The sequence below is a fragment of the Lissotriton vulgaris genome, chromosome 10, assembly GCF_964263255.1.
Source record: "Lissotriton vulgaris chromosome 10, aLisVul1.2, whole genome shotgun sequence".
NCBI lineage: Eukaryota > Metazoa > Chordata > Amphibia > Caudata > Salamandridae > Lissotriton > Lissotriton vulgaris.
This window is the reverse complement of record NC_141698.1, coordinates 841,953,438-841,968,274: the sequence shown is the minus strand read 5'-3', so window position 1 is coordinate 841,968,274 and position 14,837 is coordinate 841,953,438. Positions and strand designations below refer to the sequence as shown.

At 40.8% G+C, this 14,837-nt stretch overlaps 1 protein-coding gene across 1 annotated transcript in view; it reads right to left on the bottom strand.

The window, feature by feature from the left end:
- The window catches only part of LOC147688873 (macrophage mannose receptor 1-like), a 731,375-nt gene extending 721,195 nt beyond the window's left edge, over nucleotides 1-10,180 (bottom strand). Inside the window, exon 1 of the mRNA XM_086941773.1 lies at nucleotides 9,985-10,180. Within this exon, the coding sequence (XP_086797899.1) occupies nucleotides 9,985-10,042 (58 nt within the window). The 5' untranslated portion in view covers nucleotides 10,043-10,180. The remainder of the gene's footprint in view (nucleotides 1-9,984) is intronic.
- Nucleotides 10,181-14,837: the final 4,657 nt, after the last annotated feature.

The window sequence follows — 14,837 nt, the reverse complement described above, 5'->3', positions numbered from 1 at the left end:
GCATTATTTATAAATATCTAATATTGTTTCTTTAATAACTCTTGGATATTGCTATTATTAAAAAAACGATTTTCAGTCAAAGTTTTTTTTATCTGCAGGCACAGGCATAACGCTAAATACGATTGGTATGCAACTTGATAAAATGTTCTTTTAATGTAACACCAATCTTCGTTTTGTACAATTTAAGAAGGTCCTCGGCAAAACTAATATTTTTTATTGCAGGGCGGGCATTATTAAACTTCGCTTCAGTTACTGTGGAGTAACTCCAATAATCCAACATGTCTTACTGAACCACCATTTTCTTTAACTGTACTAGTAGCCTCACAACGGAAGTAACTTTAATTCCAGTTCATTAGTTTGTTCTGGTCTGAATCGAGCTATAGGGGCATGTGGCATAGCTTTTCATATACTTTTCAATGTTACATACTTTACTGCCCTTGCTGCATGTTAACATGGTCACTTATTGTGCATTGACGGTGTTACAGTCCATGCTGGGTGTGTAATACCTAGGGAAGAGTCTGCTTATTTCTTAAAACAGCCATTTAATATATGCAGCGAGTGAAATATGTGTGCTAGATTGCCATGTTCGAGGGTGACTCTAAAGGGCTGCAGAAAGGAAACTGTCAATTTTCTGAAGCTCTTTATTAAACATGGCAGCTGAAAGGTAGCCATCAGGAAAGAGGACTTTGTAAGTCCTCTATTGAAAGAAGGAGGAAGAAAAGTAGCAGTAAACATCCACACACTTCCTATGTTTTCTTCAAAATGTATTGTTTACAAGCCTGTGTAGTAAAACAGGAACCAGGCGTGGAGCTGATGCCACCTCACTCCCTAGGGCGCCAATGCATAAGAAAGGTATATAAGAAACTGATGTGAGGAGCTGGGTTATAAATATGAAATATGAACTGGTTGCTTGAAGGAGGCTGACCCACAACTTCAGGACTGATTCCATGATAAGGAATGTGGCAAAACTTTGCTTGACTTGATATATTATCAAAATCCATAAATACAGCTATGCTGTTAGACAACTAGATATAGTTCAGGTACGGATTAGACTAATGGAGCAGAGTTGTGTGATGAAATATTTTTGGAACATGTTTACATTTTGTCCTATTGTTTGTATTCTTTGGTGAGTTGCTCACAAAATTAATAACCATTCCCAAAATAAATAATCATACAATGTAGAATGCTAATACTTAGGAGGACATACTGATGTTGGGGACTGGAGTGGGCTCGAATGTATCCCTTGTGCATAAGATATTCTCTGAAATGGATTTATCTGATGTTTTACACTCTTTCCAATCTGAGCATAACTCAGTGAGGGATATGTAAGAGACACTTGCCACCTTTTTCTCCAAAATGGTTGCAGTTTTTTTAGGTTTCAGAACTCTACAGGATGTGATCCCAATAGTTTGTGGCTGACACAATAATAACATAGCACCGTATATTCATTCTATCCTGCTGGCCCGCTCACTTCTGGCATAATAAATATTACTGCATAACCTTGCTGAAGCTCAGCAGGTTCTTTAGTGAATTACACTCATCCAAATCATAAGGCGTTGTGCATGACTGTACCGGAGGAAGATTGGCTCATAATGTTACAGTTTTACACCCAAAAACATTAGTATGAGGCGTACATATGCCTTCTCTGTGACTATCATGGAATGGTTGAAGCATTGGTTAGCTCTAATCTGTTAGTCCAAATGTGGTCAAAGGGACATGCTAATACTTATATTGCTTCACCTGGTTCATTTTCCTTTTCATGTTCACAGAAAATGTGTGTTGGGCTCATTGTAAGCTGACATGGAAATGAATAGACTTCGAAGACCAATCAGAGTCTAACATATTATTTTAGGTCATCTGCACGTGACACGTTGGATATTGGAATTCTAGTCCATTGTATCGGACAACCATTGACATCCAACAGGTGATATGTCATTTTGAAACAGGCAGGGGAAACCCTTTATCTGCCACTGAGCACCACAGCGCCAGGGTGCCTGCTAGGGGACAGTGCGCTTTACAAATAAGTAAACAGACAAATAAATAATTAAATAAAGAACAGGATGCAACCCTGCTCAAGTCTGTGTGGCCTACAGATCGACCTCATGAAAGTACCAATCGCGGGTCCTCACGCTGACCCATGTACTTTTGTGAAGATCCTTGATGGAGTTCAAAAGTGCTGGATTAAGAATACCCATATATGTAGGTTACTCCCGTAGCACTGTACGATCTAATGGATCAAAGGCAGTAAAGTCACCTAAGAAGCACCACTAGAGCCTCATGCATGTGAGATGCCAAGACCTTCAAGGCCATAAGATTATCCACGGTGCAAGGACCAGGCCTGAAGCATCTTTGTGTCCGTGGGATTAAACCTTTCTCTAACATCCATTCTGTAATGGACGTCACTAATGCCTTTGCAAAAAGACTACTGCGGGGTCTAACGGTGCTAAATGTTTGTGTTTCTTTTGTTGAGCGATGTGGAGCATTTCTCCAGTGTTGGGTAATTGTGCTGAGATCTGAGTCCTGGTCTGGTGAAGAGGATGAACAGATAGGGAGCTTGGAACCTTTTCTTCCCTCATGTATATCTAGGAAGGAAACAGGATAAGCAAGTGATTCACTTTCATTGCGCATCTGTTGCCAAGGATGTTCAAAAACCACAATGCGGCAAATAAAAACATAAAAACGGAAACAGGTGCAGGTCTGTTACTTCCTCCTTTTCAGTTCACACTTTCTCCCAGTGGATGCTTTGGTCGATCTGGCACACGACTACATTGCTTTCAGCGAAAACAAAACATCGGCTTGAAGTAATAATCCAAAGTCTACTGTCAATACATTTGACAAAATAAAGTACAGATCAGCCCAACAAATGCTTATTTTTGATTAAAAACGAGCTCCCAAAATGCAAACAACGTGAGGCAGGGCGCTTCGGTGCTGGAATGCAGTGCGAATCTATCATCATCATACTTTATTCGGTTTTGACAATAAAAACCATAAAAGTCATACAAACATCGATAAAAGAAAATCCCAACATTTATACAAAGTCAATACATAAGACCATTTAAACCCCTGATTACAGAGTTAAAAAGGTAGGACCCACTATCAAGTTTAATCACAACTGGACCGAAGGCTGATGGTAGCCCTTAAAAAGCTAAGCATATACAGATCCGAATCACTTGAGAGAAGTTGTAAAAATCTAAAAGCAAGTCTGACTCTCCTAAAGCAAGCTTTTTTAGACCTGGGAATAATAAAAGACTTCCTTGGAGCCTCGTAAAAATGACAAAACAGTAAAAAAGTGCATCATATCCTGGGGCGAATGTCCGTTGCAACCACAGGGCAGGGCAAAAGTCCTAAATAAGAAGTGGGGGGACGCTGTCACCGGAAGTGACGTCAGGACAGGAAGTGATGTCATGAAAGGTGCAAGGGCGGGAGCCGGGGATGATTGGCACATGTGCCCTGGGCTGGGATACTGTGAGGGGGCTTGTAAAAGCGAGCGGAGGGGTGAGGGGTCTGTGCAGGAGGCAACGAGGAGCTCCAGCGAGGAGAAGGCGCTGTTCTGGGATACAGTGAGGGGGGCTTGTACAAGCGAACAATGGAATGGGGTGATGGGCACAGAGAAGGAGCAGGGGGAGGGGAGTCGCGGGTTCCTTGGAGGGAGGCATCTACCGAAGACACAGTGCAGCGCCAGACTGAGCTGTCCCTGTCTGATACCTCCTCCTAGCTCAAAAGCGAAGGTTAGCAGCCTGCTGTAAGCTCCGATCTCGTCCCAGAGAGGCCAAAGAGTGAAGCCCAGCTGTTTAGCAGGGGGGGGCGGCGTCCACCCAGTAAAATAAGTGGGGGACGCCGTCCACCCGCGTGGTATCCCGACTCAAGCCCTGCTACAGGGTATAAGACACTGCCCTTTATGAGTACCATGAGTTTGGGCCAAAAGATAATAAAAAGATCAAGCCGAAATCTAGTCAGTAGGAAGTGATTATGGTTACTTTTAACCCGTAGAGGACTGCTCTACGTGGACGATCCCGTGCTGCTGTCCAGGACCCCGATAGGACTACAACGCCTGATGGATGGGGTTTCACAATTTATCAGGAGTAGAAAACTTGTGATTAATAAAACTAAAACCTATGTTGTGGAGTGTGGACCACGGGCGAGTAAGCCCCAATTTTATTACATTGAAGGCAAAAGGGTCCAAAAAGTCGATAATTTCTGCTACCTAGGGATCACCTTCTCTAAGAATTGTTGCTGGGCCAATGAGCATAAGAATGTCAGGACTAAGATGATGAGAAGTGCAAATGGGGTGTTTACTTTTGCTACCAAACTAGGGAATAAAAGGATAAAAGACATGCTCAAGATCTTCCAGTCCAGATGTCTCTCCGTAGCCATGTATGGGGCAGGGGTCTGGGGTCTGGCCCCAGTTGGAAGCCTTCAGATGGAGGAAAATGCCTTCCTTTAAAGACTTTTGTGCTTGCCAAAATCTACCTCCAACGACTTAGTCCATAGAGAACTGGGAATTCAACATTTAACTGATTTGATTCTTCTGCAACCTTTAATGTTGTGGCGGTCAATTTGGCTGAATGAAGAGACATCCTTAACCAGAGCTATCATCAGTGATTGTCTCACTGTTGATTACCATTTAAAGATCCCGTGGATTAAATATATCATCAACAGTTTCCAGGAGACCTATGGCCTTAATATTATTGGGGATCGATATGGGGCTTCAGACTTTTCTAAGTCTGAAATGAAGAAAATCTTTTTTAAAACAAATTAGAGAGGCGGGCAAGTAATGATGGAAAGTTATCCACCTGTGTGTTTTATAACAGTCTGAATGAAATAGGGGGCTTCCAATCGTATTTGACTCTAGTGACAAGAGTTTCCCATCAGTTTGTCTTAACAAGGTTGAGGATGGGGACTGTGCATAATCTAGTTGCCTTCCCTTCGCTGAACCTGCATCCTGTTGGCCCTTGTCCATGTGACAATACTTCTGCACAAAGCACCACGCACTTTCTCCTGCTGTGTCAATTGTATGGGAATTTTCGTAAAACTTTTTTAAAACCTATTTTTATCAGGTTTGGTGTTAGAACAGTTCACGATTCTATGAAATTGCTTTTTAATTTGCACCATCCCGATGTATGTTTTTATACTGCTACCTTCCTCCTTAAAGCAATTAGTGTTAGGAAAAGCATGAGTTTTTAACTATTTATTCAGTCCCTGCCTGTATAATATATATATATATATTTTTAAATCTCGAGCGTTGAACTGAAAAAGTAATTGTATTGTAAATGTTGTATGTTTTGCATTTATTATATGTGTGCTTTTATGGACATGTCTTTTGTTCCGAATAAAGCCTTATGAAATTAAATGAAATGAACCCATAGAGGATATGGTTAAATAGTTGGCACCGTTTTCAGTACAATGTACCTGCGCACAAAGGGCTTTCTCAGCTCTACTTCCTCCCTATCCCAAATACGCCGTTTAAGAAAACACTCTTTCAGTCAAGTTGGATCCCATCTACTTATCGCTTCTGGATTGTCAAATAAAAATCTGCTCTTCCTAAGCTGCAAAGACATTCTCAAACGTACTTTAACCAATAGATGCATTTAAGGAATCTATCATATTATGGAATTTTCTCATAGCAGTAAATCCGGGCTCCCTATCAGTGTAAGTTATTAGACTTTCTAACATCACTTTGAAGCTGACTTTGCTAACATATTTTAACATGTTGTCTCATAAACACTGTCTTTGCCACCTCATAATTATTGTAAATATACTTTGGAAATGCATGCTTTTATGTTTAATTGGTTTACGTAATTTTCATGCGTATGTACAATTACGGGTATTTCATCAATATAAGTTTAGTGTTCACTTTTGCATTATGACTACTTGCTTGTGAGATATAGTATATAATGATGTGACGCTAACTATATTTTTCGATTTGACTTGACGATCTTTGTATTTATTATTGTTTTTTTCTTATTGTGAATCAAAAATAAATATACAAAATTAGCTTCTCCCATGAAGAAACTATAGATAATTGTGTGCATTGCTGCGACGTCACTACTCATCGGAACAGTAAGAACAAAACCACACTAATTACGCATTGATGTACATTCCAAAGGTATAAACACTCTAATCCTTTGCTTAATGTGATGCAACATATTCTTTGGATGCATATTCAAAGGGTCAAGCAAGCAAGACAAATTTCAATTAAATTGAGTTTTCCATCTAAGGCATTTTCATAAAGGAGGGTTTTCTTAATTTAAACATGTCTGTTTAGGTGGAATTTTCCAGAGTTATGCAAATATTTTCCTAGATTGAATACTTATACTGAACTTTATATAGATACTTGTGTATATTTTCAGTGAGGCTGCAAGAAAAGGGGGACACAAATTCTGACGTATCAAAGAATTTCCACCTACACTGTGGACATTTTCAGGGAATGTTCCATAGACATTTCCTTAGACATTCTTTGAATTCCCATAAACATTCTTTCAGTGTGTAGAAGTGTTCTAATTGATAAAAACTGCTGACAAAATACAGTAATGTCCATGTTGTGTACATGAAAAAGGGGATTTAGAATTGACTATTTACATCTCAGTAGAATTTTTCATGCATTGTACATGATACAGTGGATTTGATAATGGGACATTTTCACAGATTATGAAGTAGCTGTGACAAATCGCACAGCATTGACTATTTACTTCTCAGCAGAATTTCCAAGAGGGAGTTAGAAAAATGTACTTTCATTTCCTGATCTTTTCTGCAGAAAGCATACATGTGTGGTTTTACCAAAAACATGTAAATATTTCTCTTAATCTCCTGATATTTCCAGGGTGGCACAATCACTGCTGCAGATCCTGAAAGACACTTAGCCTACATGCCCTAACTCCTTCTGGTACCATATACTAGTACCATACTAGTATTATATAGTAGGGACTGAGTCGTGAATGCAGATTGTTGGCACCATCCAGCCCTCATTTTTGAAGACCGTAGACCGTAACTTACTTTTAATCATCAGGCTTTGACCCAAAGTAAGAGCGAGAAGTACAGAAAAGGGAAAAGGAAGGAGCAAGACAAACGTAAGAAAACGGTACCAAAGTGAGGAAGAAGAGATGATAACCTGCGAGTCTGAGATAAAGAGACAGTATGAGTGGGGGGGGGGGGGGTGAGAAATAGGTACGAGGTCACCGCAGGCAGGACTCAGCAAACTTGGTTTTCTGCAATCCTAGCATTCAGCATCATCATCAACAGGCTTCTACGAAAAATATTGACTCCTGCACTTACTTCTCTGTGTTTTTGGTTTTTGTTTAAAAATTAAGCGCCACTAATGTCAGTTTGAGGAATGTAACATGAGATTGTTATTCATAAATGTTGCAAGTTCCCTATATCCAGGGCAAGTAGAAATATGTGATTCTGCGACCATGGCCTATTCGACATAATTATGGATTTGCCACATTTGCCACATAACCCATCATCTCCTGCATAATTTGCACTTTTAACAAAACAAATGTTGTTTCCAGCTCACATGGATGAAAAGTTAGTAAGAAAGCAGGGGCACGTGGTGCTGTACTGTGTAAGACCTTTTGCAAAAGTTGGCTTGTCATTTTTCAGTAGCTTGTTGCTGTATTTGGGCTTTTAAGTGGTACTAATGAGGTGAAGTCTTTGCTTAGGCAGTGTTAACATGGGTAGCATTGACAAAATATTTAGGTATAATCACAAAATGTGCCACACAATGCCACATATTTTGCCTTTTCTTGTTGCATAAATTGGACATCCCTACTGCATGATTTGATGCTGTCGTGCCAGTGCCCCTGCCAGGTCTCACTCCGCACATATCTATATAATAGAGTTCTCTGCCCAGGAGAAGATACCAGCACCGTTAATTACAAACAAATATTTCTGGGGTATTGAATGCACAGGATTTCTGCAATACATTCCACTTTCCTAGCAATTTGATACTTTCTATAAACTAAAATCGCCTTAACCCGGGGCATGCCACATACCAACAAAAAAATAGTGTATACTTATATTAACTGAGGTTTATTCTTAATATGGATCGCTTTTCCTGCTTTGGAAACATGAACGGACATAAAACATTAGCTCCAAATTGGTACAAGCAGCAATGTGGCTCCTCACTAAAATAGTGCCTGCTATGCATGTAATGGAAGAATAAGATAAGAGAGGATGATTTGTCTGAAAAATAAACATTGTGTAGACTTCAGGAAGACACCCCTTCCTTAAACTCAGAAGAGTTCAGGAAGTCACCACTTTCTTAAACGCAGAACTTTGCAAGAGTTATTGAAATGCCAGGCGTTTTATCTGCCAACCTCTCATTCTTACTATTGTCATCACATAAGCCAAGTCCGTACAGAACGCCTACAAATGTCACCACCAATGTCACCACCACGATAAAAAACACATGAAACTTCTGAGTTTTAATTTCACTTGTTTTGGATGTTCAAAAGGTTATGCTTTTGATAAAAAATAAGCTTCCTTTGTGTATTTACAGAGCAAATCGGGCATGTCTTCTTGCACTCAAGTAAATCTATTTTGTTTTATATTTTGTTATCGAAATGTATCTCTTCCTTGGCTTTCTTCAGTCACTTTCTGCCTCTAAGTCCTTTATCGCCCTGTTCTCTCTTCCAGTAAATTGCAGAACTTTCATCTTTCCCACCTCAGTTCTTGCTTCTATGTCTCTATGACTCTATTGCTCTCAACCTCTCATACTTCCCTATGCGAACTGTCTGTTCTGTTACTCTATACTGCGCCTCACTGCCTCCCTTCATGTCTATGTGTCACTATCTGTCCAGTTCAACTTGTTACTTCCCTGTAACATAATTAGAAACTAGCTTTCTACTATGTTGGAACTGTGGTATTTCATATTCGTTTAAACATTGATGTGCTACTTAGACTATACATGTTGAGGTCACACCTGCACATATATTGCTAATTCCACTGTGCATGCTGAGTGACGCTAACATATGAAAAATGGTTGACAAGTTAAACGATAATACCATTTAATATTAATACTATGGTAGTTTATTTAACGTGTCCTGGTTATCAATTGTCTTAAACCGTCCAATTGCTCTGTTCCCGGTCCTATGACTCTGAAGAAGTGGGTTCGAGTCTCCTCTTCAGCACTAGCCTAGAAAATGGTGTGTTGCAATACAACCCTTGGTATGTCCTCTGATTATAAATGGAAGCATATTTTAATACTGCACACACAAAATACACCAAACTTGCTCAAAGTATGTCCCGGAGGGACGAATACATGCCACGTTTTCAGGAGAAGCAATTACCATCGAAATGCATAGTTATATCTTAATTAACTACATGGCAGTTTATCTTACCTGATGAACAAGAAAGTCTGCCCTAAATCCGACTCTCCTGCAGTGGACACTTCCAAACTACGCATTGTGCGGTATGTATCCTTCACATTCTAATTTAATATGTGCTGCACTAAATGTTTGAACTGCTTTTGCAGCAATAAAAGCATTTCTATGAAGTGCGCTGATGCTGCTTGAGCCAGACCCTGATGTATAAATGTATATATGTGTGTGTGTGTGTGTGTGTGTGTGCGTGCGTGTGTGTGGGTGTGTGTGTGTGTGTGTGTGTGTGTATGTATATATATACACACACACACACACACACATAATACCTGAAGAAGAAGAAAAAATCACTAATTTTCTTTTATTTACAACTCTGTAACATTTCACAAGTACTATGTAAGGGCATTTCTAGAAAAACACGGTGCTAAAAACAATTTATCACATACAACATCCCAGTCAAAATGCATGAAAAGCGCCATATTCTGAAATAAATAATGCGTTAGTGGTAAGTAGGAAAGTGGGATACTTGAGCATGAAATGAACGGGAAGGGAGTCAGTCAGGCTTATTTCGTCCTTTCAGAAATTCAAAAGTACGAGCGAGGCTAGATTTGCGGGTGCAGACGAACACCTTCAGTGGTGAGACAGCAAGAGGCTCAGAGTCACTCACCCAGCAGGAGCGCGCGCTGCACGGAGCACAGGAAAACAAGAAGCCGGAAGGCCGTCATGATAACCTTCTCATTCTTTTCTCCCCACAAACACCAGGGTGAAGATTTAGGACGCTGCCCGCCGCAAAGTCTAAACTAAACTGGTTCTGTGCCCCCCCTGGCCAGTCATTACTTTTTGAAGGTTTTCTGAATAACGGGACAGATGTGGCCTCTGAGTGATAAGGAAATATCCTGTCACATGGGGCTCTGTCAAATAACAGGATTTCGCCGGTCAAATGATGCTTACGGCGCTAATTTTTACTGATGGGGAAACGTTGCCCTGGAACTCACACACGAATGACGCCAGTGGATATATCCGTCTGATTTCCTAGAACTTCCTTTGTTATGTCAAAAATGCACCAATTACGGGAACATTAAATGCTGACCTGGTTGCCTAAATTTAAGGTGCCTCATATGTAGTGCACTGCGGTAAAAGACACAATTCTGCGCCTTTGTCACTAAGAAGATGTAGCGCCGTGGAATTTGTGTGGAATTATACAGTGGGAACCAATCTTCCGTCTTGGGCAGGTCCTAACTCCTCCTTTTTTTAAACATAGAGCTCTTCTTCTTAAGGCCATGGCAAGAGTCAGCATTAGACTTTCCCTTCTGTGCCGAGCTTCTCCTCATACCTCTGTGGTACCTCCAAAGACACTTACTTTTTATTTACTTGCATTTATTTATTTAATGCGATTTAATATATAGCGCAAACTTTACCCGAAGGTGTCAGAGCGCTTTACACAAGAACTAGTTGCAAAACATAAGGACTAAGGATTACATGTGTTACATAAAAGATACATACAGAAAAAATTGCAAATGTACAAGATGTAGAGTCACACAAGGAAGAGATGCAAACAGAAAGAAGAGATACGAATGGAAATACTCTAAGAGTCACATAGGAATGGTAGAGAGTACAAAGGTCTACTTCATATACTAGTGATCAGAGTTATCTCTATATACATAGGGAAGGGATACGAATGGAAATACTCTAAGAGTCACATAGGAATGTTAGAGAGTACAAAGGTCTACTTCATATACTAGTGATCAGAGTTATCTCTATATACATAGGGAAGGGATACGAATGGATATACTCTAAGAGTCACATAGGATTGGTAGAGACTACAAAGGTCTACTGCATATACTAGTGATTAGAGTTATCTCTATATACAGAAAAGCAAAGTTCCATTAAGTGGGGCCGGAGGGGGATGCAGTCACAGCACCAAGGGAGGATGCTGTGACTGTGACAGTGACTGCGACAATCCTCAAGACTGCTTCTTAAGTTTCTTTACCTTCTCTCTTTTCAAACTCTCGCTATGAGATAAGCCCGTGCTAGATTTTAATATTATTTGACATGTGAAAACTTGAGTAACTACCCCTTTCCAGTGTCACCGATAAATGCAATGAAAATAAGTTCTGGTCTGTATGGAACACAGTGAGCACCACAAGTACTGATTTCGATGTGGCCATATCACATAAAGTAAGTTTTGCAAGTGCTAATTTATGACGTGTCCCTATCACATAAAGCCACCACTCTAACTGTTCATTTAAAACTGCGCGCCCTATCACATAAACCGACAAATCTGTTCATTTAAGACAAAACGGCCCTATCACATAAAGTGACCTGTCTAAGGCCCTGATTACGATTGCGGGTGGACAGCCACCGTATAGGATAAAGTGAACAATGCAGTTGCTAGTTGAAGACATGCAGCCACATCACATAAAGGTCACACTTGTTTAATAACAAGCTGACCATGGAGGCTCAGGTTACTTGAATGGTGGGTAGCTGCCTTGTGATTATTAGATCCTTACGTAAAATTCTTCCATTATTACCCCCTCAGGCACGGGCTTTGGTTGTACAGAGTACAGTCCTGAGCAGACTGGATTATTGCAATGCCCTTCTGCTAGAATCTCCAAAGTCTCTTTTGGATAGACTTCTTAGAATTCAGTCGACCGCAGCCAAACTTGCTTTGGGCTGGCCTAGAAGGTCTTCGTCCTCCCGGACCCTGGCAGAATTGCATTGGCTCCCAGTGGGACTGAGAATTCAGTTTAAGTCCCTCTGCTTAGTTTTTAAAGCCTTGCATGGATTGGGACCTGTCTCGTTGCAGAGGAAATTTGAGTGGTATGTTCCAGCTAGAAACCTTTGTTCCGCCTCGGCAAGATTAGTTAAGATCTCGAGGTTTAGGAAAGTCAGAACAGGTGGCAGAACCTTTACGGTTGCTGTGGCCAGGTTGTGGAATGGTCTACCCCTGGAATTAAGGCAAGTCAGTGATCTTTTTCTTTTCAGAAGAAGACTAAAAACATTGCTGTTTCCAAAAATTTAAGGTGCTGTACTGTTTTGGGTTAGCTCCTTCCTTGTTTCTCTGCTGCACGTTCTCTGCGATGTACTTGAGTTTGCCAGCGCCAGGATGCCTGTCAGGTGATAGAGCGCTTTAGAAATGAAATAAATAAACAGTTTCCATGCGGCCATATCAAATATACCGAGTCCTGCAAGTACTTGTTTGAGTCATGGGACTGTATCAAATAAAGTGAGCAGTACAAGTACACATTTTACACAATAGGCCTGATCACAGAACTTTTTGGACTGGTTCTACTGTGTGTCTTTTAGAAATCGGGTCTCTAGTTGGTAGAGGGATGCACCTTGGACTTGTAGGGACCGCAATTCTGGTCAGGGTAAGTCAGGCACACACTTAAATCAGCCCAGGCTCACCCTCTGTTAGCTTGGCACACAGCAGTCAGGCTTATCATATGAGGCAGTGTGTAAAGCAGTTGTGTATATGTGACTACAGACGTAGTAAGATAAACAAGGGAACCCCAATCCTTAAACCTGGGGTGATATAATGTATTCGGAAACACTGATTACTAAGTGGCAATTGTAGTCCAAACTAGATGCGAAAAGTGCATTAGAAATAGATCAATATGCCTCAGTTAAAGTGCACACATATGGTAATTAATGCCATGGGAGCAAAAGGAAGTATGTTACCAGGGACACACTCAAATTAAGTAACACATGTTATTTATTTTCAAAAAGATGCAAAAATAGTTCAGGTGCTCACATAAAAGTGACAGCAAGCAGGAGGTGGTGAGTGAGGGTGACTTTAAAATATATACATCGCATTGACAATATATGGTGGAAACTCCTAATTGGCAACTTATAAGAAATACAAGGAGTTCCTTGTTGTAGAGGGTCGACAGCATTTTGATCTCAATGACTTGTGATCATTTTCAGGACAGAGCGTATGTGAGCAAGAAGACTCTATAAAAAAACATTACAGTTAATTCATTCAAGGTGGATGCAGTTAGTATAGTCTGACAGTATATAGGATAATTAGACAATGACAGGTGGACGCCTTGGTGCGCGTATGCAAAAGGGCTCAGAACTGGGCCAGGTAAATGCAAAGAAAAAGATCACTAATGAGGACTTAGGGAGGAAACAAATAATTAGCGCAAGCCAAGGTTAATGATAAGCAAACTTACATGGTAATTAAACCTGGAAGGGTGGTCGAATTAGGTGCTTAATCGCTGCTGTAGATCACCTGCAGGGGAGAACCCTCAAGTTGACTCTGTTCAGTTATAGTACCAAAATCTGAAAAGTACGGAGTGATAATTAAGGCAAAAGTAAGGCAGGCATCCTGAAAAAAGCAGGTACGGGGGGGGGCATGGAGCCCGAGAGTGGACACATTTACTCGAGGCAAGACTGCATGAGTCGGTCTGCACTTGCTGGACGGGCCATTGCTCTGTCTAAGATTCCTGGTGCACTGAAGAATCAGGGAATTAACAGCCTGCCAGCTGCTGGTTAAATGAGCTGCTGGTGAGCGTGTGTGCCACTCAGCAGCTTGACTGGGTCAGAGGTGTGTCAGTTAACCCTGTGTTCCATGGAAAGGAATGCAGTGTTGAAAGGCTGTTGAGCCTAGTCAAACGGGTCAGGGGTGTAGCAGATAACCCCATGCGTGCCTAACAGGGCGTGCACTGTTGTAAGTCAATGCCTCAGAGTTAGAGAATTAAGTAAGGCAATCGCTCTCCAGGGGCAGTCCCCAAGCAGGTATACCCTAGGGAAGGGTACCATTGGAAAGGGGAGATACTCCTATTTACAACAATACCTCCCCCATGTGTTTTGGAGTTAAGAGGGCTGGAATAGCCCCACGAGCATAGAAACAGTGAATGTTTCAGTTTTGTTTTCCTTGTAATGATGACAGCATGCCATGCTTGCGATCTTCATTATAAGAAAAAAAAACAAATATGCCTTGGGAGGTTGGGGAAGCTCTTCCCCACCTCCCAAGGCAAAAAAGAAAAATAGGAAGACCCTCTGCTGTTTACAGCAGAGAGATTTTTTGCAAGTGTGCTCATGACGGAATAGTTCCGTCATGAACACACTTGCACTTGGGCTCATGATGGAACCAATCCGCATGACCACAGAAGGGGTTAAAGGCCTGATTACGAGCTCCTCATAATATTCTGACTCAAGCGTGAACTACTTTCCACACATGTGTTGGAATTGGAGTTTGAAGGTATTTAATGCATCCAGTAACAATAGGATTCTTTAAAAACTCCATCTTCATAAAATGTTGCCAGGTCAAACCTGCCAAAATTGAACAGAGGAAAACATCCAAAACTACACTGTCATTTGAATTTTGGTGCTTTAAACACCAAAGTCCACATGTTTTTCCACATGAACTCATATCGTTATTATTTATCAGACTCGATAAACAATTTCCCCCATGGTATTGTAATTTATGAGGGACAATAATTAACGTCCTAGCTTGTAATCAGGGCCTAATCTAAAATGAATGCATTCAAAATTACATGAGGTAAATATCAACAG